Below are 25,152 nucleotides of genomic sequence, written 5' to 3' on the forward strand. Positions count from 1 at the left end.
AACTCTTGGACCGAACTTGTAGCTTAAACTTAGATGAGCGTCTTAACATCCTCAAAATTGACAACTTGATCTATCGATAAGTAGCCGGTTCAGCCTCCTTTACGAAATCATCGTCAGCTTCCAGTACATTATCTTCTTTCAGCTCAAACAGCATGGCGGAGGTGGATACTCCTCCCGTCCCAGATAGTGCAACGGAAGCGCACTCCGCTTCTCGATTACCAGCCGCGGAAGGTGCAATAACAGGAACGCTCGCCACAGCCGGAGATGAAACTGCTTTGACAATAACAGGCGCAGCTGACGGCGACGACGCGCAAGGCCAGAAGAAAATGAAAAAGATGGTGCGACGCAAGCGGCGGCCTGCGCGTGTACAGATTGACCCATCGACAATCAAATCAGAACCGCCACCACAAACAGGTACTATCTTCAATATCTGGTACAACAAGTGGTCCGGTGGAGATCGGGAGGACAAATATCTTTCACAGCATGCCGCTCCATCTCGATGCAATGTTGCGCGGGACTCTGGATATACACGAGCGGACCGAGTTCCTGGATCATATTTTTGCTTGTTCTTCGCACGAGGAGTATGCCCAAAGGGACATGAATGCGAATATCTGCATCGACTGCCGGGCGTGCATGACCTTTTCAACCCGAACGTGGATTGTTTTGGGAGAGATAAGTTTAGTGATTATAGAGATGATATGGGTGGTGTGGGTACTTTCATGAGGCAAAACCGGACGCTGTACATTGGTCGGATACATGTCACGGATGATATAGAAGAGGTGGTCGCACGGCATTTTGCAGAGTGGGGTGAAGTTGAGAGAAGTAAGTGACTCTATTATTTTTACCTTTTTGCAATATCGACGCTTGAATCAATTTGTCTTGCGGGCATCTGGGTTTATAAGCATGCATGTGCCTAGATAAGCAAAACAGTATGTGTTAACACTCATGCGCAGTTCGTGTTCTCAATACCCGCGGTGTGGCATTCGTGACATATACAAATGAAGCCAACTCGCAATTTGCCAAGGAAGCTATGGCACACCAGTCGCTAGACCACTCGGAAATACTCAACGTGCGCTGGGCAACCGTGGATCCCAATCCGATGGCGCAAAAACGCGATGCGCGTCGTCTTGAAGAGCAGGCGGCTGAGGCTGTACGACGCGCCCTTCCAGCAGAGTTCGTCGCCGAGATTGAGGGTAAAGACCCGGAAGCCCGGAAAAGAAAGAAGATTGAAGGAAGTTTTGGACTACAGGGCTATGAAGCACCAGACGAGGTTTGGTATGCTCGACAGCAGGCCGCTGCTGCCGTCGAACCTCCTGCCTTAGAAGGCGGAGAGAAGAAATTGATGATTGAAAATGGCCCCGAAGCTAGCGAGCAGGACGGGTATAAAACTGCTGCCGGTTCAGAAAGTAATGAGATGGGTGGGGGTATCTTGTCGAGCTCGACGCTCAATGCGCTAAAGAATTACTCCAGCCAGGGCCAAAGATCGACTTTCATGTCTAAGCCTGCGGCAGCACCACCAGGTCCCTTAGTAGCCTATGGAAGTGATGACGACAGTGATTGAAGGGAAAAGTTTTCTGTATTCCGATACCAGGGCACGTTTGGGGGCTCTCATCTTTGTATTTCAAGGTATTCATATTGTGTAATATACTTTTGCGGACGTAATGGTCCTCACCAGAAAATGCTAATATATGCATGCATTAAAGCCCGTACAATCGTCATCGTGAAGAAGAAAGGAATCCGCTGTCTAACGACTGTTAGCGGTCGTCAAGATGACCGCCCTAGATCGTAATATATACAGGAGCCTGTCCTGAAATTGTAAATAAATGCATTTCGTGTTACTCCTTTCATCTCTTTGGCCATATCACCTATCACCTCGTGCATCTGCGCTAGGTACTTTCTTTCAGCGACAGGAGCGCTCTGTATGACTCGCCGCCAGCTTTCCGGATCCGAGAGCCGCGTGTCTCGAATCGCATCCAAGAATTCGTCACGGATTTCGATGGCGAGAATCGGCCCATCGAGAAAGCTATTTACGAGTTCATGAGTTCGAGATTGTGCTTACAAAGAGTTAGTAGGCACCTGGCAAAATTTTGTCTGCAGCGCTTACCGGCTTCAATAACGTTTCTTCGATTGCTCTTCTTGCTTTTGTGAGAGTACATCAAGACTCTGACATCCCCTTCCTTTTCGGAGCTATGAGGTTGGGCCTCTTGAGGATTGTGGTATTTGAGCAGTTTTGCTCGCTCATTAGTTCCCTCACGGTGATCTCTCTCGCGAATTTCGGTGCGAAGGTAGGACATTAGGTCCGATTTCCGGATATCAGTGTCTTCTTTACGAACCATACTCCGAACTTTGAGACTCCGCTCGCTGAAGCCTCCAGTGTCCTGTTTGATGATCACAATCCAACTGTGCTTGTCGTCGCGATAGTGAGAAAGCAGCTCATCCGGCTGGCGTGTATCAATAGCCAATTCAGCGCTTATTTCATGATGCCAAAGATATTGTACAAGCTTTATGCCATCAGTGCGCAGTATAGCAGGGTCAAAGCTTGCTATAAGCACATCGCACTATCATCATTGATCAGTTAACTGAGATCGGAAAAGTCGATAGTTATCCTTACCCGGCGGGTCGCCCATTCTCCTTGACCTGCAGGCTCCTCATGCTTTTTCAAAAAGTGCTTAGGTGTTTGTTTCTGAAAGCGCGCCATGGAAGTAAAGAGTTTCTCCCAGCCTAGATTAAAGCCAACGGCGTGGCAATCATGATGCACACCCTGGAGCTTTGGACGATGATCTTGGATCAGGCTGTCATATCGCCCTCCAGCAGCGAAGACGTCTTTTCTCTTTGTGTCATATAAACACTGAAAAAGTATACCTCCCTTATAAAAGCGATCGTTGAAGCTGCTCAAAGGACTGAGGTAGACCTTCCGTTGGACATTAAAATGCTTCAGATATGAAGTCACGGCGGTAATATGAGCGAAAATGGAGGAAGTTTTGTCCAATGTATCAGTGCCCTCAAAAATGGTACGAAGTCGAGCGAATGCCTTTTCTGGTGTATCTAATGAAAAAATTAGTCATGTAGAGAGCAGATGGCGGCCATTAATTACCCCGGAAATCAAAGCGTTCTAGATCATCTAGAGAAGTAGATGGGACACCCAAAGCCGGCGAGCGGAGTTCGTTCCGAATTTTCTGCCAAGTCCATTGTCCAATATTCAGCTTGCTTAGAACCTCCTTCACAGAAGGTCTCTGCGGCAGGGTAATTCGACAAAAACTCATTATAAGCTCTAGAAGATCTGCATGGTTTACGTGAAAACACATCTGAGTCGTTTTGAGGGACGGAAATGCATCTACCACCTCGTCTATGACCTTGATAACCTCCGCCTCTTTCAAAGCGAGATCAAGCGTATCTGGTGAGACAATGTCAAAGTCGACTTCTCGGTGACTCCGAGGTTGACCGCCCGTATAAAGATCTCTATAGACATTGCCGAAGGCAAAGCTTTTTTGAGCAGAGGGCATCTGACGCGCTACAGCTCTTGCGTTTGGAAGTGTAAGATCGTATGGCAGTTGAAGAAGAGTCCCAGAAGAATCTAGAAGTTGTGCGACGTTGGACGTGTAGTAGTCGGAACGAGGAAAAAGCACGGGACGCTGGACTTCTACCGCCCCATGGCGCCGGAAAATAGAGGTTAATTTATCCTTCACCATGCCCTGAAGTAGCAGTTCATTTGTACCATAGTTCGTGGTAGAACCCATATCCCAAGCATAATCCTTGATCTGCTTTGCAGGTTGTGAGAAAAGCGCGGACATCATCTTTTGAAAGTATGGAGAATTCGAATCCGCCAAACCCTGGATCGCTAGCCGCACAGTTTCGTCTTCGACCTGAAGAGGTAGCTTTCCGCCCTGAAGGAGCTCAATACTACTGGGACGCTCGCTTGGGCGATGGCTGATTAACGACTTGATGATACTTCCCTGGAGCGCCATATCCGGTGTATGGAATTCTGGTGGCAAAACATGCTCTTTTTCTCGCAGTTCTCTGATGACGCGATCACGTTCCATGGCCGTCTTCAGCGGGTAACACATCTCGAAGAATATGATCCCAAGGGAGTACATCTTCATTTACGGTGAGCAAATCTAGTGAAAAAAAAAATGGATGTAGGAACGGAGGCTTACGTCGACCTTCTCAGTGTAATACCCGCTAGCGCTCGATTTGAGCTCAGGTGCCACATATAGAGCAGTGCCTATACTACGCGTCATGTCGCCGTCGACATTCCCGGAAGATGTTCTATCCGCCAAAAAATACTGTCCGCTGGTTGCTAGACCAAAGTCTCCAATGCGAGGGTTGTTTGCCACATCAATAAAAATATTGTCTGGCTTTAGATCACGATGGATTATACCGTGGCCGTGAATATGACTGAGACCTTCAAGGATCTGACGAAACAAACGCCAGCAATCATCCACATTGTGATAGATGCCTTGCCTCAAAAGATCCCGCAATGTCTTACAATATTAGTTTGATGCCAGGCGCAGAGGTTACAGCACTACTCACCTGTCTCTCACAATACTCCATTTGAATATACAGAGTTGTCTTTGTCGATCTTGGGTATCTGCCGCCAGAAGCAGCTTGTTTGCGCATTGATAGATTCCCGTCTTCTGCCCCTTGCACATTGCGGGGACTGATCTCTTCTGTTCCTTCTTCATCAGGATAGGATCCGGAGCTCTCGTCCTCGCTTCCATACCCAAACTCAATCTTAGGATAACCGCTTGAGCTGATGAAGTCGAGTCCGCCGGTGCTTTGCCCAAACTCAAGACTTGGGCCTTCTGTTGGAGATAATATGGAGTCATCAGTAAATGAGATGGCATCTTCATCGTCATTGCCGAGTGCTGAGAAATCTTCCTCCATCCACGCTGTAAAATATCGTACCACGTAGGGATGATTGAGACGCGAGAGCAACATAATTTCAGACAAGACTCCAGTGAGTGACGAAGTTGATTGCTGGGTGATCTTTTTTATGGCATAAAACCGACCATCGAGCTTGTTGCGAGCCTTTACAACCTCACCAAATCCGCCCTTTCCCAGGCGCCCAGCTTCGACGAAATCATTCGCGTACCGAGATAATGCCGCGCCAAGCCCACTGGAATCGTGTCGATTTCGTGAAAGTCGTCGTGTTGGTAGCGACACTGTCGAGGACAATCTCGAACTAGGTTGCGACCCATGAGAAGCTAATATCGGTGCATCGTTCCGCAAAAACTCGCAGGGAAGCAGATCGAAAGCGCTCGATCTTTTCTTAGGATCGGCTTTAAAAAATTTCCGAATAAAATCAAGTAAGGTTTCTGATAGGTCTAGAGTGTCCATCAACGCGCTCGGAGAAGCGTACTTTTGTACTACGCTCAGACCAAACAGCATCTGAAGGAATATAATGCCAAGGTCCCAAATATCAGTCTTTCTAGTCCGCGGCGCGTTTGTTTCCTGCCCGAGTTCAGGAGACAACCAGTATGCCGACTTGGAGTTTCCGATGCTGAAAGTAACATCTTCGCAATCTCGAAGGTCGTGAAGGGCTTTCTGGTAACTGGCGTCTGCCAACTTTATTATCGTGGATCCAGATGAGGGCCGAATGAGCATGACGTTTCCAGCATGTAAATCCCTGTGCACGACGCCATTTCTGTGGTAGAAATCAAGTCCCTCAAGGAGTTGGATCGCGAAGGCTCTAACAATATCGGGTCCCAAAGAGCCGACGATCTCAAGCAGATCATTTAATGAGCCCTTGTTGGCATATTCAGTCAGTATGCTGATCTCCCAGGTGCCGGCAGGCTCGGACAATCCCGTGTCGAAACAGGACGAGATTTTGAAATCAAGAAGATCCAAGACATTCGAATGCCGAAGACTCTTAAGTCTCTCAAGCTCATCTTCCAAAGCCCGAACCTGCCTCTTAAGTCCGGCAGGGTCCGTAAAGCTAGGCTTAAGCCGTGCCTGCTTTAGAATAAGAATGGGGGCCTGCTCACTATCACCTGCTGTGTGTGGTCGCACAGTGACGACTTCTGTAACACATCCGCGATGCAAGGAAGCCATCTTCACCACCGTTCGGAAAGCAATGATATTACCGTCGTCGTCTTTAACACTACTTAAGCGGTCAAAGGACAACAATCTTGGGCGATCGGTCTGCATGTCTTCCGGTCTTGCAAGTTCTGCCCCTGCTGGTCTGCTTTTCCTCTTTGCATCCCGCGCCTTATCTTTTCTTCGCTTCATTTCCTCTTCGAGCATCTGGCCTAGAACGCGTTCTTCCTCAAGATTCTCTTCCCGCTTTTTCCTTCGCAAAGCCTCTTCGTGTTCCTGAGCCAGCTTGCTAGTTGCAGCTTCCTGGACTGCCCTTTCCTCTTCCAAGCTAGGCATATCAATCTCTCCTGCTTTCGATTGAGCTGCATCTTCAAGTGTCTCCTCTATTGAAACAGCAATCTCATATATCATTTCTGAGCCAAGTAAAGACTTTGGTAGATCTCTGATCGTATCTTCGATTAGTGCTAGAGGCTTTCGTCGAACGCCTTGAGCACGCTCAATAGAAAGTATTGGAAGAGATTTAGGGTAAGTTGCTGTCATCGTCACGGCAAGGTCAACCTGGATGGAGGGGTCGGCCTTGGATTTGAGGTGAAGCTTGAATGAACGGTCTGCCGATTTCTTGAGAATACGGAGTCAGCCTTACTTTTTCCTTGGTTTCAGTACAGTTATATCATGCTAAGAGACCTACACTCCATGCAGCCGCCTTGCTTTTCACGTCTTCATAGTCCTCCATATAGATAGAACGTAACGCTTCGATTTCGTCGTTCTGTGTTTCAGAATAATCCAGATGGACCGGGGCAAGAGGAGACATTGAAACGGCAGGCATAGTCTGCGCCTTGCCTGGCGATTTCCCAAGCTCGGGAAAACCATGATCGCGACCATGGTTCTGCGATGCAGTCTTTTTCCAGGGAGTTGTTGGAGGTGGCATAATGGGCTATCACTCAACAAGTAATGCATGAGCGGGATCGCTTCCAGGGACGGCCAATTTGGTTACCCCGATAGAAAGCATTGCAGCCGAAGCTGCAGCCCTTCAGAAGTTGGAGTAATACATAATGTCTATACAATCAATGAAACTTCTTGGTAAGTAAGTAATGACGGCGATAGCAAAGCAGATAGGGCGGTGACGGATGGGAGGCGAAGAGGGTCTCTAAAGCCCGACCTTCACCGCCTAAGTTTCGGCTGGAGAGGAGACGAGGGGTCTTAGTTAAGGTAGCAGGGTAGTCTCCGCCAGCGAAGTACTCGGTACCTTCGTCCCATGCTTGATGGATAAGATAACTGGTGAGTTATCTTGGCAAGCGCAGTAGCTTCTGATGAATCAGCCAATCACGATTGCCTTGAGGCGCCCCAGCCAGCAAGCTTACTGCCGGGTAAACAAACGTTCCAACGCGACAGCCAACACACTCAAGTTCGTTCATTCTCAAGGGAAATTCTTCACTTGACCGAGTCTTCCTACGTGCTGTCACCTGAGATGTTGATGCGTATTATTTGGAGGACAGTCATCTAGTCTCATCTATATTCGAAATTGAAGGAATGCTTGGGTGGTTAACGGGACCTTCGCGTCCGAACGAGGACATGGATGGCCCAGAAACAAGTATGTTGACCGTTTAGCATAATTTCTGACCCAGCTAATATCAAAGCAGCCTTGAACCAGTCGTCGCTACCTGAGCCTCCTGAGACACCAGCACCTGTTTTCGCACTGAGGGCTTTCAAAACGGCTCTCTTCGGAACACCACACCAGCCTACTCCTGAGGCGCGTCGAAGTGTCGATGTTGAAGACGTTAATATACATAAATCGCGACTTACCAAAGATAATCGCGTATCTCCACAAGAATCGACACCCGTTCGGCGTGAAGCGAAGCAATCAGAAAACCAAGATGTAGCTCCGAACCCGGCAAAAAAGGTTGTCCCTTTCACGTCGCCTGCAAGACCAGCTGGTATTTTATTAACTCCTGGTACTGGCACTACACGTCGAAAGACCGTCTCTTTCGGAGACGGAGTAGTTGATAATGAAGGCAAACGGAGAGGGCTTGCCGGCAGAAGCGGTCTTCCGAATGACTTCCCTGGAAAGTTTCCCAGCCCTTGGACGCCCAGGGATGCCAACACAGACACCAAGCGCAAGAGAAACTCTTTCACCGAGGCATTATATGAAGTCAGCTCCCTCAAGCCGATGCGATCTTGCGATGCTAAGGGAGCCATTGGCGATCAGTCTGAGCCAAGTAATATAAATGTCGGAAGTACCAAGCCGAGACGAACAGTTAAGACCAATCATGGCTCGCAGCAGGATACTCTCGAGGGAAATGAACCTACCATAGATCTCGTCGACCCGAAGTCACAGTCAGGACGCTATTGGAAGCTTGAATATGAGCAGTATGCTTCGCGGACGAAAAAAGAGATGAAGAGACTCATCAAATACAAGCAGCTCGCGAAATCCTACGCGAAGAAGAAGGACATGGAGGCGATAAATTTAGGTGAGAAGTTAAGGGATGAGAAGGAGAAAGTCTCAAAAATGGAGAAACAGATATCTAGTCTCGCGGCGGAATTAGCGCTGCTTCGACATAAGGATGGCGGGGCAGACGCAGAGCAGGCGGAAATGATGAAACACCTTACCCAGAAAACTGCATTGGCTCTAGAATACAAGCAAAGGGTAAATGAATTCGAAGCTGCTTTAGAGGAAGGAAATGGCCTGAATGTTGGCCACATGGGAAAAAGAAATGCGTCTCCTGGCACCACAGATACGATTACTCAAGCAAGTTTAGAGCTAAAGAAAGCTCGAGAGCAAGCAAACGAGATAAATTCTTTGCGGGAAGATCTTGCCCTCTTACAAAGGACTCTTCGAGGTGTTGAGGCAAAAGCAAACCGACTAGATGAAGAGAAGCAATCCCTTGAGAATCTTCTCGCAAAAGCCAAGGATAGTTACGAGAATTCTCGGCAAGGAGAGGCAGAAGACGATCGACAAACACCCCCGCAACAGCAACTTGAAGCGCAGATCGAGGAATACAAACATCTCCTAGCTCAGGCGAGAGTCGAACGTCACCAGACGAAGAAGGCCGTGAAAGAACGCTTTGCGGAGCGTGAGTCAGAATTGCGCCGTGAAATTTCTTCACTCAGGGCAGATCTGACTTTCGCCCGGGAAGCGCTTGGAGGGAAATGCAATTTTCAGACAGATTTAGGCCCTAAAGAGCGGGCATGGTACGAAAATGTGATCGGGGATCTACAAAAGCAAATACAGGCTTTGAGGTCCAGAAGCGATGTAGGTGATCAAGGATTTAATTTGAGTGAGTCGGAGCAAGCACATCGCGAGACGGCTCAAGGCACCCTTCATGCGACAAATGAGCGTTCATTGGTGCTGTCCAATACAGAACAAAAGAAATCTCATCCCACTGGGACAGCAGCGGTTGAGAAATCAGATGTTGACGTTTGGTTGCTGGATAACCCACGTCGCCAAATCGGGCGTGCAGCCCGCTCACGCTCTACATCTAATGCTCCTCCTCAAAGGATGAACAAGAATCCCGGTGCGGGCATGGGTAAGCCTGGCGGAGAGCGCCCTCTTGGGGAGTTGAGTTTAAACCCGAAGACCGAGTTTGATGAAGATGATGATCGCTTATCATCACCGAACAAACTTGAATCTGAGGACCACGCTCAATCGTTCAATCTTTCAATACCTGCGCTCCCATCGCCAGAAATGACATCTATAAGCTCAGTTGCGCCAGTGGAGAAACAGCAGCGGTCAAACGATGATGGTACAACTCCTGGAAAGACCTTTTCGCAACGAACTTCAAGCCCACAACACCATCGTGCATCACGATCTACGGCTGGGCTTGGTGTGACGCCAGTAAGCAAGCCATTGAAGCGCAGAGATATAAGCTTCACGGGCCATGAACACACAGAGCGGAAGCTCGATCTAATCAGTAAGAATAGCAATGAGCAGAGTCGAAGGAGGCTTTCCATGGACCCAGGCCGCGCAGCCGCTGCCCAAGCACGGATTGCAGAAAGGCAGAGACTCCGTGAGCAAAAGCGGACGAACAAAGAAAATGTGCATGCATAAAAGAGAAGTCATCAAAGCGGGCGTTGGGGGGGAGTATACATAAGATCGAGTCGATAATTTTTTTTTTTTTTTTTTTTTGCCCAGCGATAAATGCACCGGCTGCAAATGTTTTTTGATAGTAAAGGTGTTGTAATAATGACATTTTAAACCAATAATCGATCGTGGCTGGTCAAGATACCAACGACACCATTTGGAGATTAATGCCGCCATAATTCAAGCTCGTAGACTATTCTTTTTAAATCTCACTGAATTTTGCCTGTGAAAGTCATGTCCGCTCACCTGTTGCACTTCAAGTGAGACATAGGCTGGAATCAAACTGCTTAAACTCGAGCGAGGATACTTCTTGTGCAGATGGGCAACGCCTCCGCATTTGACTTACGCTTGTGTTGAAAGAAACAGGAGTTCCGTCTCATGTGATGAATGTGCTGTAAAACCATGCTTGGGTCTACTCTTTTCGAAGGTAACAGGGAAGGCTGAAGGTCACACTCTTTAATGCAAGACTACCTACCTGAGGTAGACGTCAGCGCCCTTCAAAGGTTCACATGGCCGCTTTGTCCCACCATTATTATTAGGAAAGGCCAATCTGCTCTCCCTTGCAAGACATGAAGTTGGTGCGCGTCAAAAAATTCCACGCGGGACGGATACGATAAGGCGAGTATATTATAGAGCGAAAACTCTCGCCAGCCCTGTGCGGTACAGTATCAGTTATCCCTGACACGGGATGTAGATCAAGTGGCCGGTGAAACCTTTTCCCCAAAGCTGCATGGTTTCTGGCTCGAACTCTATTCGCCACCGGATAAATGCGAGTTGCGAGTACTTTCATTGTGACTCTACAAAGTCTAGAATAATGTAGAGATGACTTCGATTCCAATCGGTTCGGACGGAGTGGCAATCGACCGAAAAAACCTCCGATGTCCCGTGCAAACGCCCTGTCCCTTTCTATTGTCTCTTTCTCGGAGAATGACCGTCATCAAAATAATTTGAATGAACTGGAACCGCCTGGCCGCCTACTGTCATTTTCTCGACACTGCATCATCACTTCTCGCATACTCCTTTACCTTTTACCTGTATCCTAACCCTTTATATTTGTCCCGCCTTTTCCTCTTTCATTTCTCACTAATACCGACTCTATTGCCCCACCAAAGCCCCCGACCCCATACAATAACAATCAGCCTTCCTGTAGACATACCAGCCGAACGTATCGCTTTCTTTTCGTGGTAGCCCAGGCAACTCATATACTCATTCTTCAAACATGTCGGAACGCATTCTGATGAATGAGTACAAAACATTGTCCAAGGAGCCTTGGGTTAATATCGAGGTGGGTTGTAGTACAGACATCACTGTGGCCGGCATGGGCATTTTTACTAACCGTCCGTGACAGTTCAATGAAGAAAACATTCTTGAATGGACAGTTGCTTTGATTGTTCTCAATCCAGATTCCCTTTACTATGGTGGTTATTTCAAGGCCAAGATGACCTTCCCCAAAAATTATCCTTACTCGCCCCCCGGTAAGATAGTTCCACCCTCGAGATCAATCCGTTCAATGCCGATTCTAACAGCCTGCATGTAGATTTCAAGTTTCTCCGTCCGCTCTATCATCCGAATATCTATCCTGATGGAAAGTTGTGTATTTCCATTCTTCATGCTCCCGGCGAGGATGAAATGTCTGGCGAGAGCGCTGCCGAACGCTGGTCTCCGGCGCAACGTGTCGAGTCGGTTCTGATATCTATTTTATCGCTACTTGATGACGCCGAAGTGTCCTCTCCCGCCAATGTCGACGCCGGCATCATGCTCCGCAAGAATCCGATCGAATACAAGGCTTTGGTCCGGAAGGATGTGGAAACTGCAAAGAAGGACATTCCAGAGGGCTTTATTATGCCTTCGGCGGAACAGCTGAACAAGCCCAAAGAGAAAGAAGACGACCGCGAGTTCTGGTACGATTCAGACGATGATCATGATCTTGGCGGAAGCGATTCGGACGCAGAAATGACGTTTGACGAAGACGATGAGGACGACGAAGATCAGGATCCCGACAGTGCCACCGAGGGCGAATAAGCAAGTGAAATATCTGGTCTTATTGCAGATGGATGCTTTGCAGATCAGTAGCTTGGAATTCTCGCATCGCGCGGCCTTGCTTCTTTGCCGGCAAAGAAGCCCCTTGGCTGCGGTGATGAAAGAGATCCAGGCCATCGACTACTCTAGGATCTTGTGGCATATGTTTCATGTTACATGCGTGGCGTTGTGGGAATCATCATGGAAGCATAGCGTTGGTTGAATTCTGTTTTTGCCTTTTGCTGCAATGTCGGCTCCACTTGTTGCATTTTCAGCCGGATATATTAGAGATCTTCCTTCTCATTTCAACGTAAATGTCATTTGGTATGTCTGAGCCTGTATGCTGGACTTGCATGGCCTTCAATCGGCAAACCTATGACGGCATCATCCTCTTTTCTTATTTTATCAGCGTCATCTACATAGAACAAATGATCATTCTCCGCAGATTTCTTCTATTTTCGACAATTAAACTATAGCATTTTAGATTGATTCTGCAGAATATCCAACCTGTAGATATTCTTCTGCAAATTACTACAATAAGAATTTGTTGACATGCTGCCATGTGCTACTTCCCTCGTGCTGACAGAGATAAAAAGGGTTCAATGATATGGTGTGTTAATATTTCCTTGTTAGGATTAGCGTTGCGTTATCCGGGGGAGACTTGGGTTACGCATGGATGTGGTCGAGGCACATGGGACCAAGCTCTGGTATTTACTCGAATGCTCTACGTCAATTGCTTAACCTTTCCCCCCAATCGTCGTCACCTTTGGTCCAAAATAGAGAAAACTTCTTTCCAACCAGCTCCTTTAGCCGAGGTTACAATTTTGATTATTGACTGCGGAACATTTGCCAGAGCTCTGTTTTCCTAAGCTTAGTTGTCGAACTTAGAACTTCGGCCACAATGAACCAGGAGCCAGCAGAAGATGCTGTCGATTTGGTCATGGCTGTCATAGGAGTGGGCCGGAGCGAAGCTATTCAGAAGTTGAAGGTATATTTCCCATGCTCATAAATGATATCAGGTTCCTTGTCGTTGAAGAAATTTAGGCAAACGGAAATGACACTGAAAGAGCGATCAACGCTCACTATGAAAATCCGAGCGCGGATGAAGCGCAAGTACGTCATCTCCATAGCTCATGTCCATTTCGTAACCCTAATGTAGTCTCCAGCAAATGGGTCCTCTCTGGGACGAGAATGCATTTCATTCGGACAAAACGAAGGTGGATTGCCAGAATCAAAACGTGCCGTGTGAGTAAGTTTCGGTCCGGTTGAGAGAGCCTTGGTGTCTCATTCATCTCGCATATCATGATAACTAATTTCACTCTTTATTTGAAGCTTTCAATCTCCGTCCGCCTTCCGAAACCCTAGGTTCAAACATATTTGGTGCTGCACCTTCTAGACCTCCTTCGCGAGTGAGCCATCGGGGTGATCGAGATATAATCGACCTAACAAGTGACAGCCCCAAAGGTGAGCCAACTAGAGTGCAATACGCTGAATAAAATACTGAATGAATTTAGTAAATCCTAATCATGCCTTGACTCACGCCGAGCGGGAAGAACAAGAATTACAGCAGGCTATGGCGCTTTCAATGGGAGGCTTGTCACAAGAGAGTGGAGTAGCACCTGCGCCGGGTCCGTATTTTGGGCCTGCAAGCAGAGATCATTACGACTCGAGCAAATGGGCGCTGACCCATACCGGATCTACTCATGAGATTATTTTGAATCCTGAGCCCGCCGACCGCAAGCGAGAGAGAGATGAGCCTCCCTTTATGAAACCTTCGACGGTTGCATTTTATTTGTCTTCTTTGATCACCATCCTCCATGCCATACCGTTAGCAAGGGAAGCCTTGTTGCTACGTGAGCATCTTTTGAATGATTATGGTTATAATAGCGAATGGTGGGATGGAGCACCAGTACAAGTGCCGAGGGTCGTCAATGTTGGCGATCAGCAACATGATTGGGAGGCAGATGAGGTTCTGTATGAAACACAGCGGCTCATGGCGTTTCTAGACTTGACGAAACGCTCTTACGGCAGTGTGGAGGTTTTGGCAAATCTCAAATCCATTCAGGATCAGAACATGGATGCCCAATTAGCGAATTATTTGAAGGCCTGGCAGGATGCAGCAAGCAGAAACATTCCTGGTCGAAATTTCCCAAGCCTTTTCCAGTCTGTTGGAGTTCGAAAATCAATGGGGGAAGATCAGCAGGTTCTGGATACGATGCCATTTTTTACCCTCGATATTGGTGTCGACGAAGAGATCGCCGATAAGGATTTAACACTCTACGCGGCGCTCGACGAACTTATATGGAGTGATACTGAAGAAGATTTGCAAACCGAGGAGACGTACCTCGAATCCATTGGAGATATCTTTATTATGAAAGTCTCTCGCCAGAGTCCTCAGGGCTCAGGGCTTGGAATTCGAATTCCGGCTGTTTGGTATCCTGACAGGTATCTGGAACGATGTAGAGAAGCTGCCACAGGCATGCGGATCAGCAAGGCGGAGATTGGGAAGCTCATACGTCAAACACAACAAATTGAGACAAGATTGACTGAGTTGGTCTGCCACCGCACTCCAACGAGGGAAAATAAGGTTCTGGACGCGAGAAAGCTGCTCGAAACGGTTATTGCATCTTTTGAACAGGAAACTCTATCAACAACAGACGAATCCGTGGAAGGATCAGATGGTGCATTACCTCCACCAACGCGCGCTTCAACAGGCTCAATGATGGTAAAAGAACTCAAGGCAGTCTATGAGAGCGTCAATTCGAAACTTAGATGTGGGTGGCTATATTGACTAATATTTTTGTCCGCCTTCCACTAACGGCACTTGGGCAGCTTTGGAGAAGCAGAGAGAAGAAGCGCATAACATGCTCAAGGATCTTTCGACCCTCCTTACACAGCCTAACGACAACGACCCTCAACAATCTCCTACTGAGAAATATACTCTTCGTGGCGTATCTACTGACCCCCAAATCACTTATGTCCTGTGTCCTTGTGATCCTGAAGCCACAGATAGCACACCTGATGCAGAAAATAGAGGTTGGCAATGGTGGAAGCTAAGCTATACTCCCACGGATTCTAAGCCCGTTTCCAAGGTGGTAAGTCATATTCGTTCTGCAAATTGGCGGTTCATCTTTTAATGCATCGGCGATACACAGAAGGTTCGCGAAACACAGGTGCTTAAGGCTGCCAGAGAGGAGAGTAGGTCAGCGCTCCTGGTTTACGCCAGCGAAACGGCAGCTAGCGGAGCGAGCATTGATGAACTACCAACTCCATTGAAGGTGCGCATTGCCCTTTTGAAAGTTCTTTTCTCGTTTCATCTCAGATAGGAGGCGAAATGCACTGACGCTCAAGTACAGAAGTTCGTCCATGCCGATAACCACACTTTTTCCTTAGAGGTGGACATCCCACCATCACCAGTCTCACCTCCCCGAACGTCTCCTAAACGCAAAGCTAGCGACAGCGAAGAGGATCTCATTGACCTTCATCCCTCGCCTTTTCCAGGCGCACAAAGTCACGAACCAAGATCAGCCTCGAAAACCCAAGCAGAACCAGAACTTCCACTCGAAAACCATCTCCGAGAATTCGATTCTCCCATCCCTGTCTCCATTACAAGACATATTCCAGACACTGTTAATCCTATCGATTACGCCGAGCCGCCGCGACACCTGGCTCCGCCTTTCCAAGCGTCAGCCCCGCTGTCTTCGCCTGGGGATACCGAAAAGCATTATCCACCACGACTGGCTTCTCCGCCGACTTCGGCACCATCGCAGAAAAGACAAACTGATCGGCAAGATCCAGATGAGCCGAATGTGGTAGCCAATCAAATAATGCAGACGCACGTACCTTAGACGAAAATCGAAAGTGGAATTAAGCCGAGAGAAAACGACAAGAAAGAAATGAGACTGAGAAGTAGAAAGAGAAGGAGCAGTCGCTCGTCCGTCATGGCGCTAATCACACTCGCCGTCGTTCCCTGTTGTTCTATATGCGGGGGTCATCTTATCACCATCCAATGCCAAGTTCAACCAGCAGGAGCACAAAATTATCTGGCTTTGTCTATTCGTCGTCGTTCTTTCCCACAATGGTTGCTTGGTCGATGGTGCCTGATCACCTGGCCTTCGTCGTCAACTTAAGTCCGGTAACGACAAAATTCTGTAACGGCAAGGTAGATGCGAAAACCCCGTACAGCTTTTTCCCCTTCAGTCTACTGCTTTGGAGCGATTTGTATATATCTATGTTCAGATAACAACTTTGGTATCGTTAGATAATCATTCTAAAATGAAGTGAAGAATCTCTCACCTCGTTGTGCTTCACAAGTGTACGCTGTAGACATTTAGCATTTGTGATAAGTACGAGTGCCACATCGTTTAATAGGGAAATTTTACTAAAGATCAGTATGGAATAAATGAGCTGTCTATATCCTTTTGCAGTATACGACCCAACAATAAGAGAAGAAAAAACATGAGTGGCAAATATGCGTGTACGGCCCAATTTTCTTCTCTTCCCGCCATGTTTTCTTCATTTTGGTTTCAGGTGTAAGAACTTTCTAGTTTTCCCTTCATTGAATTGAGACATTTTCTATGCAGTCGATCGTCGTGTGGAGCAATAATGTTTCTCTTATGTTCAAGTGGAACACGTTGAACGTGTGATTCCTGGGCGCTGGCCGCTGGGAGCTTCTAGTCTGGCGATCGGATGGTCCCTATTGAGAGGTTAGTCTGAAGGGTTAGTCTGGACTCTTAGTATTCTCCATGGCCTCGCTGGAGAAGCTTGTTTTCATAACATAGTAGTCATAGCACAGCAATTCATTTTATAGCATGGTGATGTTGAAAGAATTGAGATTCCAGGACCATCTTGACTCCTTATATGATTGAGCTGCATGCAAGGGCTTAATTACTTATGCAAGGGTCAATTAATCAATGCAAGGTCCTCTCTTTGTTTTGTGCTATGTTTTACTAGAAGGTGGACTTTGAACTATTTTGTATATTAAGGGTATAGGGTATAGAGTTACTGGTATGGTATGGTACATATAGTATGGTATGCATAGTATAGATAGTATAAGAATTAAAATTCAGTCTGTTAAAGCTTTGCTTTCTCCCTCCTTCACTCCCTAAATTTCATTAAAATAAACATGATTTTTATAATAAAGCTATACATTGTATATTAGAAATGTATCAACCCTGAAGCATATAGCATAAAAATTGAGCTAGATAAGTTAAATTTTAAATTCTTAACTACATTAGTTAAAGCTTTCACTGTAATCTAGTAAACATCATTCATGCTTCTGCTCTGGACCCTGTGTCAAACCTCAGCATGAGGAGGCCAGAGGGGGGCTGGGGGGAGGGGGGTAAGGGGGGCCACAGGAGACTGTTTCATGACATGATACATGCATCCAGACCTACTTACACCTTGCAGCAGAGCTGCAGAACCCTCGCATAGAAGTGGTGATGCCTTGCACAGAGGCATATATCATCGACCGATCAGGCAATGTCCACCTCTAGCGCGGTTCAAAGTATTTTTTATTATTGTTAATTTTACACTTGGGAAACTGGTTTTCCAGCACACGTGAATTCAAAGTAAATTTAAATTACAATTGACAAAGCAAAACTTTGAAAGTAAGTGGCAGCAAGCAGGTCTATTACGTGAAACATTATTTATATCGTCAATCGTAATTCCCATTTAGTTTTCGGAAACTTCAGCTAGAGGATGGTTCTCCGCAATCTTGAATTTTTTTCCCCTACCCCTTTACACGCTTGCCTGAGAATTTTAAGAAATATTTTGCCCTGTCCGTGCCCATTCATTGATTCATACCCTTAAATAATATGTAACACCTCAAGATGCAAAGTCAAGAGTGAGAAGAAGAAATGTACACTTCAGCAATAAAGAAACATTTGAAATATTGATTGGAAGCTGATGGGAAAAGGCTCTGAGAGACATATATGTGGGCCTGACGAGATAAAATAAGCCCTGTGGGTAATATGGACATGGAATGAGAATAAGAATGGCAAAGCAAAGCTGATAGAACGTAGTAGAAATAAACATTGGAAAATTTAAACTAGGTACAAGGGTCTAGCTCCAAAGAAGGCATGATTGCGTGAAAAAGAATAGAAAAGGCCATCAAAGCTCAATAGCATCATCCATGCTTATTCCAGACTTTTCTTCTTGTTGCTTTTGTAGTTCGGTTGCAGCCGTCGCAAAACCAGGTGGGTCGCGCAGAGGTTGTTTGCCTTTTCTTTGTCGTTGAGCAATGCTTTGTGGCTCTCTCTCTGCAAGGTCACTCCCACTCGCGGGTCTAGTGAACCGTGAGAATAGATCCCCAGCCTCACCGAGCGGGGTGCTAGAAATGAGTGGATCCGCCGATAATTTTGTGCCTTGAGTAGTCTGAAATGTCTTCGCGATTGGAGTCGTAGAAAATGTAGCTGAGACAGGAAATGTGTAATTTGTCTCCTGTCCAGTGACGCTTGCAGCGTCATGTTTATTTCGCGCAGATTCTTCTTGGAAAAAGCGAATAGTATCGTCCATTGCTTCCCGCACGCCGCGCATTTGCGCGAAAAGTTGCTCATCTTCGTCATCGAGTGCGGTGGTTTGCTGGCGTTCATGTCCTGGAAATGGTGGCAGCGAACCTGTACTTTTCGGAGCCGAGAAGTCCAGCTTGGCCATTTTCCGGGCGCCCAAATTTGTGCTACTCTTGGCAGGGGAGTGATCGTTATCTCGCCCCGAACTTGAAGTGGAGCAAGGATTGAATGTTTCATTGGCAGCAGCAATGGCTTCTTCCATCCCAACTGTCTCATAAACCTTGCCATTCTCGCACTCACGGTCCTCTCGAGAACGCTTCTTGCTTGGGCCATTGCTTGTGTTCTGCGACATTCTCAGGAAGGACGGCGATGATGGAGAGAAGGAAGTAGACAAAATTGCTGGCTTTGATATATGCGGGATGCTCTTCTCATGGTCTCTCGCTCCGGAACGGGTGTTTGAGGGTGATTGCTGTGAAAACGATAGCGGAGAAGATAATCGAGACGGAGACTGCGAAGTTGAAAGGGTAACATTTGGATCCAAGCCTAGCGCTTTCATTTTGAAGTATGGAGCTTGGGTTGTGTCTTGCTTTGCGGGTCTGTTCTCAGGAACAAGCTTTCGGGCTCTGGCAATAACGGAGCTACTCAGTAATGAATCGCCGGACAAAAAAGAGAGACTCTGTAATGATCTATTGAACGGTGCGGTATTTTCTTTGCGTATTCCAGCAAAAGATCTCAACAATGGAGCATTTGTGGAGCTGATGCTGCTAATGGTGGAGCGGCGGCCGCGGTGTCCCAGTACTGAGATCCGTTCTGGGGAAAATTCGACGCCTGAAGCTGAGGTTGTTGGTGATAGATGAGCGCGTGGGCGGGTCACGGGATGTTGGCTTGATTTCGACTCCAGTGAGCCCTTCTGCTTTGTCAGATCATACGTCAAAGGTCGCGTTGATTTTTGAGAAAGAAGGTCGACTGTGGATTTCTGCAGTGAACGGCTCGGAGTTTCGGCCACGAGAGGTTTTTGTAGAAGAGATATCACGTTGTCTGGCGTCTCGCTTCGACGTCTCTTTTCGCGCGCGACCAACTTTGCATCTTCTGCAAACCTTTGTCGTCTCTCTTTGCTTTTGCGTAAGAGTCGTAGTTTCCAGCAGATCTCCCTCCAACGCTTGACGTAACGGCGAGCGACAATATTTCGACGGAACGCGTCTTTCTAAAATTAGCTCCTGGATAAGCAAAAGAATCGAGTTGGCGAAATCTAACCTGCTTCGTTCATCACTGCTTCATTTTTCATATGCGCTTGAGCCTGGCGTATTATTGGTCCAATGGTATGCTCCACCAATTGTTCAAGCAATCCATATGATTCTAAAAACAGAGATGAGGCGATCTGGTCGAGCGTCTTATCCATTACTGCTTTTCTGCTGAGGTCATGACCACCCTGGTCGGGGTTTCGCTCTGTAGATCCAACTGCAAGTCCGACATCAGGTCTGCTAGGCTTCTGCGGACCATTCTCCGTCCTTCTTCTGACATATTGGGATTCCGTAGGGGCCACGTGCTTGTTTAGAGGATCCAATTCTTTGATCGAAGCAGGGCTCCCAGGCGAGGCATCGTCAATATCATTCGATTGGCAGTTAGATTGGAAGAGTGTTGAATGATAAGAACGCTCTGTGAGAGGCGGGCGTGAAGTGCTAAGGGGGGATGAATGCTGGCGCTTTTCGGATGCTACCACAAAACTTGGCGAAGTGGAAGTCTTAAAAGGCGAAGGAGGCTGGTCTTGGAACGCTGGTGTGTTTGAAACCTCTGCGGTTTGGGAAATTGCCAATGGCGTCGAACTGGACTTTACTTGGGGTCTGTGGGGGTCGAAGATTGATGATGGTGATGCAACCGGTGCCGTTGGCGCTGCTGTTGACAATCCAGAGGTAAAAGGAGTCGGATAAGAAGTCGTTTTGGAGCTAGAGGGCTCGCTTGGTACCTGCCTTCCATTTCCCTCGGACGTTGTATCAAGAGACGGCGGCTGTTGAGTGGCTGTTGTTATTTGTGAGGTATCTAGTTTCCCAAACAAGGCGCCCGCAAACGGCCTTGGCGCGGGTACGGAACTGAAGCCAGCAGCGAATGGATTGATCGAACCAGATGGAGACTTAGGTACTGAAGGTTGCCAAGTCTGCATCGGCTGGAAAGGATTACTTAAAGGAGACGGTGCTTTTGCTTTATTCAGTGGGTCCGAAACTGCAGGGGAAGAGAAATTCAATGGCGAAGTTGAAGATTTGGCGGTTGGCGTTGAACCAAAAGGGTTGCTAGAAATAGCACTGGAATGGGGAGCAGAGAGAGGATTCGACAAAGGTGAGGTAATCTCAGACGAGTGATCTCCTGCCGATGAACGAGCCAGGTTTGCAACCGGCTCCGTTGGCTTGAATGAAACTGCGAACGGATTGAGCGCAGAAGACATAACTGATGCTTCTGTCCCAGCATCCAGCTGATCGCTCGCGTCTGCATCCAATGGTTCTTCATCTTCAGAATCTTCGGTTACAAAGAGAGAGTCATTCTTGTTCGGAGACATCGTTTCATCGCCAACTACGGCAGCCTCATCAATCATGCCAGCCTGTTCGGCGGCAATCGCAGTCATTCCATTAATCACTGATGATAAGGTCCGTCCGTATCTCTTCTTCTCAACCAAACTACGAGAGAAGAATTGTTTCGGTGGGGGGTTTGGGTCTCAAAGCTGTCAGCAATATGTTCAAGAGGATTGTCAAATGTTTCTCCTTACCAAGGAGGTCCCGCCCAGAATTCGGACCAATCTCAAGATATTCTTCGTTATCAGCCCGTTCTGAGATCGTCAGGCCGTAGGCCTCGCAGAATATTCTAACTTCATCATCATCATCGAACCCAAGGACAGGCACTAGGTCGTTCAGTGTCCAGTCTTCGGTCTTTGCATGCCCCCCTTGCTTATAGGCCCTCATAATTGAGGAAAGAGCCGCTTTTCGAACGTGATTGAAGTAGATCTCGGCGACGCAAGCCATCAAATAAGAGATCTCTTGGGAACCCACGGTTGACCAAAATCGACCATAATTCCCTTGCGCAACTGAGTACCCTGTGTAAGGTTGGAGAGGGCCCTGCTCTTCGACGACACTAGTAGCAGCAGCATATATTTTCAGCGCTCTTTGAACACGCGGATCCCAAAATATCTCCTTCGGCCAGCGCTGAGCGCGTTCCTCGGTATCCGGGCAACGCTCACGGATCTGAAATATGATACAATACGCTCGAAATTCGGCCTCATTGGGGGATTCCAATATGCCTCGGCTATCGTCGTAATAGTACATTAATGAAAGAAGCGTTTTGTCTAGCTGCTCTTGTTCTTGGTGGTTTGTGTATTCTGCATAGGCATTTCCAGGGATAGATAGATGGTGAAGTGAGAGTATATGGAATCTGGCGATGCGCTCATAACACTCGATAGCAATCCTAACATCTGGAGCCTTGGTGAGCTGTTGGATTGAAAAGTCGTTTCGGACGGCCCTTGTTCTATCCCAGACAAAATGGTGAACGTCTCCTAATCGTTCGCAATTGCCGACCACATCATGAAAAAGGTAATCCAAGGTTTTCTTTGTACAGTCAGATAGAGCTCTGCAGAGTATCGGGACAATCTATCGGCACGAACCTTCAGTACGTGTGGAGGACGAATATCCGAGGGTAGCTGCTCGTCATGTCCAGCCGCGGATCGGCGAAATTTCTTAACCATCAGGTCTTCACAAGGCACTAAACGATTTGTAGCCCCAGCAGTAATCTGCCATAAACCGGGTTAGAAAGGATTCCGGCGAAAAAGGAATTTGAGAACTACCTTTTCTGGGCCTTTCACCTCATTCTGTACAATCCGCTCCACCCGCTCGAATTCAGCACACATATCCTGACAAGTGCCAACAGGGGTAATAGCATCGGCCAGCGACATAGCTTTAGTCGGATCTGCCAGCATGCCCTTTGCGATAGCATCTCGCCGTTCCCTTTCCCGTTCTTTTTTAAGCTACGTAATGACGTCGGCAAAGGTCACTATAGAACATCTCTCAGTGAACTAAACGATGAGGCAAAGCTTACCTGCTGATAAAACTCATTCATTCTCTGCTGATAGGTATTACTATCCTCTCTTGTCGCGTCCCTCCAGCTTTCACCTGTTTTGATGCTCATTCCACCATTGACATTTTGCGCGAAGCGCACTTGTTTGTTCTGCGAAGCGCCGACATTTTTCTTGTTGCCAGCTCTCGCTGGCCCAGGAGTAGCAGCTGAAAGAGAGGAGCGAGTTCCGCCTCTGGCCCCCCGAGCTTCCATGCCATTTGCTCCAGTATCAATGCGAGCTCTGCTACCTCGCCCACCCCTCCCACCACCGCGAACAGCAGCTCTTGAGCGTTGCGATGCAGCTGATGCATTGGTCTCCCCAAGGTTTATTTGAGGAGGCATCTCCGCGCTGTTTTATCTAAGTAGTGTGCCGAGAACCATGCGGAATGTTGTTCCTCGAGCGCTGTGCTAGACACTATCAAATCAGGTGGTTACTACTTGATCATGCCAGACAAAGAAATTCATTGCTGGTTTGATGAGACTAATGAGACTTGGTAGTAAAGATTAGACTCTACAATGTAAACCTAATGGTTCTGTCAGCATCTGTAGCCGAACAACAGAGCCGTTTCAAGTCGGCGCCAAATCAATTTCTTGAAGTAGAATAGAAACTGTTGTCCAATGATATAAATCTGTTTCTTGAGAGTCGTGCCGCGTCCAATAGGCTCAATGAATTCAACGTAGATGCCGTGCGATAGATGGTCGAGTGCCAGCGATGGTTGTTTTACAACTTGGATTTTCAACGCTGTCGCGAATGGCAAGAACCAGCGCAATGCCGGCCGGTCCAGTATCGCGATCGTAAGCTAGAGAAGTGTCGTACACAGGCACTCTTCTGGTTGACAAAAGTGGAATAATGTGCAAAAGGCGATTGCAAGGGCGCGATCTTTCGGGGTCTCCACTGATGAACGACGAAAACGGATATGAGAGCCACCGCGTCACTGGTGGATGACTGAATCTCTTCCAAATGTAGAAGGCCCGTAAATCAGAGTAAATTGGAGGGTGGATAATAGTTGATCTCTCCGTTATTTGTCTTGAAAGAATCGTGTTGTGCTTGTTTTGTGGCGTGTCCTTCCACAACAGAGGTAACTGAACCAACCACGTCGATACGATTGTGTCTGGTCAGCCTCACTGGAAGCGATAACGGCTATGTTTTTGCCATATACGTTTTTAGCACTCCGACAAGATGGTCAACCACCGCGAGTGTGGAATATCCAGTCGAAAAAAAAATAGAGTCGATAGTAGACCCTCGTCTTGTCACGAAATCGTCTGCAAGTTGAAACGCGACTCTGCAAGCTTCTCGTCAGACTGGGGTGGGGAGCTACTGAAGTACGAAAGTACAACTACGGGGAGTATTACTGTACCTCCGTGCAGTAGTATGGTGCGCAAGGCTGCGGCAAGCGGGAGCCGTGCCTCATGGACCCTCTACAACAGTGTTGGTCAACAAAGTCATCATATTACTCTTGATAACAAGAACACCTTTGCCTGTGAATCTATTGCACCTATTTGGTCCGTTTTATTTGCCTTTTGCACAAGTAGGCTTTAAATAATATGCAGAACAATCTCATATCTATGAAATGTCCGAAAAAATTCACGAACCATAATGAGAGGAAATGATGTTTCAATGCTCACAAGAGGAGTCGCCATTCATTGCTTTTCGCATATGTTGCTGTGTTGCCTTCCCAAAATGTCTCCTGAAATACAACATATCAGAGTACCGCATCCTCAAGCCTTCATCATGAAACGCTTTAGGGAGAGGCAGGCAACAGAAGAATCAGAAAAACCGAAAGAAAATAAGTAATACTGCTAGTTGAAAAAAGCCGATGAGGTGTTCCTCTTTGATTGCAAATATTCATCCTCCCAATCGAAAAGAAGAAGACCGCCCATCCCTTTCGCTATGCTTCTCTATAACTAATTGCAGAAACAAAAATGTAATTTTCCTTTTCCCTTCCACCACACTCAAAGCCAACACCCACCCTATTAGGAACGGATGCTATCAGGGGGAACAAAATCAAGGCATGCGCAGGGAGTGCAGAGAGAATACCACCATGCACGAATGAAAATAGCTTGATAAAAACAGAAGACGACAGGCAGCCAACCGAAATTTCAACAAGAATGAGCTCGCTGTACGCTTAGAGATCAAGAATATAAAAAAAAGAACCGAAAAGGTACCGAAAGTCCCAAAAGACCGCTGAGATATTTTGATCATTTATTTAGGATATAGGTGTAGAGTGCCAGAAAGGCAATGTCAAGTGGCGCGATTCATGAGAGGACAAAATATATTAAAGCCAGGTTTATGCGATGCAAAAAATTCGTCCAAGCAAGGTTGCATAAAACGATATCTTTGGAAGAAAAGGCGTTAAAAGGTCGTATCATATGTCATTTCGTCATCAATCCGTAGCTTAAAAATGGTGATTTTCTTAT

The 25,152-nt window shown here is 47.2% G+C and overlaps 6 protein-coding genes across 6 annotated transcripts; 4 read left to right on the forward strand and 2 right to left on the reverse strand.

Annotated features, from left to right (window-relative positions):
• The first annotated feature begins 38 nt into the window (after positions 1–38).
• L228DRAFT_246941 (hypothetical protein) lies at positions 39–1,707 on the forward strand. Its single transcript, XM_018332521.1, has 2 exons — positions 39–822; positions 954–1,707. Exons 1-2 carry the CDS (start codon positions 153–155, stop codon positions 1,559–1,561), a joined length of 1,278 nt encoding a protein of 425 aa, XP_018188161.1. The 5' UTR covers positions 39–152; the 3' UTR covers positions 1,562–1,707.
• On the reverse strand, positions 1,418–7,179 carry L228DRAFT_246942 (Serine/threonine-protein kinase). The gene is made up of 7 exons (XM_018332522.1): positions 6,725–7,179; positions 4,531–6,654; positions 4,155–4,481; positions 3,095–4,094; positions 2,612–3,045; positions 2,105–2,558; positions 1,418–2,054 (listed from the first exon to the last, which is right to left on the reverse strand). Exons 1-7 carry the CDS (start codon positions 6,962–6,964, stop codon positions 1,765–1,767), a joined length of 4,869 nt encoding a protein of 1,622 aa, XP_018188162.1. The 5' UTR covers positions 6,965–7,179; the 3' UTR covers positions 1,418–1,764.
• A 290-nt stretch (positions 7,180–7,469) lies between these two features.
• L228DRAFT_282707 (hypothetical protein) lies at positions 7,470–10,159 on the forward strand. Its single transcript, XM_018336034.1, has 2 exons — positions 7,470–7,627; positions 7,677–10,159. Exons 1-2 carry the CDS (start codon positions 7,567–7,569, stop codon positions 10,079–10,081), a joined length of 2,466 nt encoding a protein of 821 aa, XP_018188163.1. The 5' UTR covers positions 7,470–7,566; the 3' UTR covers positions 10,082–10,159.
• An 886-nt stretch (positions 10,160–11,045) lies between these two features.
• L228DRAFT_246944 (putative ubiquitin conjugating enzyme) lies at positions 11,046–12,610 on the forward strand. The gene is made up of 3 exons (XM_018332523.1): positions 11,046–11,399; positions 11,463–11,589; positions 11,652–12,610. Exons 1-3 carry the CDS (start codon positions 11,334–11,336, stop codon positions 12,134–12,136), a joined length of 678 nt encoding a protein of 225 aa, XP_018188164.1. The 5' UTR covers positions 11,046–11,333; the 3' UTR covers positions 12,137–12,610.
• Positions 12,611–12,726: 116 nt separating this feature from the next.
• Positions 12,727–16,374, forward strand: L228DRAFT_260776 (hypothetical protein). Its single transcript, XM_018334288.1, has 8 exons — positions 12,727–13,121; positions 13,178–13,246; positions 13,300–13,378; positions 13,466–13,597; positions 13,648–14,907; positions 14,966–15,228; positions 15,289–15,411; positions 15,490–16,374. Exons 1-8 carry the CDS (start codon positions 13,035–13,037, stop codon positions 15,979–15,981), a joined length of 2,505 nt encoding a protein of 834 aa, XP_018188165.1. The 5' UTR covers positions 12,727–13,034; the 3' UTR covers positions 15,982–16,374.
• Positions 16,375–17,970: 1,596 nt separating this feature from the next.
• L228DRAFT_129763 (hypothetical protein) lies at positions 17,971–22,697 on the reverse strand. The gene is made up of 5 exons (XM_018329095.1): positions 22,466–22,697; positions 22,286–22,411; positions 21,398–22,229; positions 19,897–21,345; positions 17,971–19,842 (listed from the first exon to the last, which is right to left on the reverse strand). Exons 1-5 carry the CDS (start codon positions 22,595–22,597, stop codon positions 18,245–18,247), a joined length of 4,137 nt encoding a protein of 1,378 aa, XP_018188166.1. The 5' UTR covers positions 22,598–22,697; the 3' UTR covers positions 17,971–18,244.
• Between the last annotated feature and the right edge of the window lie 2,455 nt (positions 22,698–25,152).

This window comes from Xylona heveae, assembly GCF_001619985.1.
Source record: "Xylona heveae TC161 unplaced genomic scaffold L228scaffold_5, whole genome shotgun sequence".
In the NCBI taxonomy this organism is placed as follows: Eukaryota; Fungi; Ascomycota; class Xylonomycetes; order Xylonales; family Xylonaceae; genus Xylona; species Xylona heveae.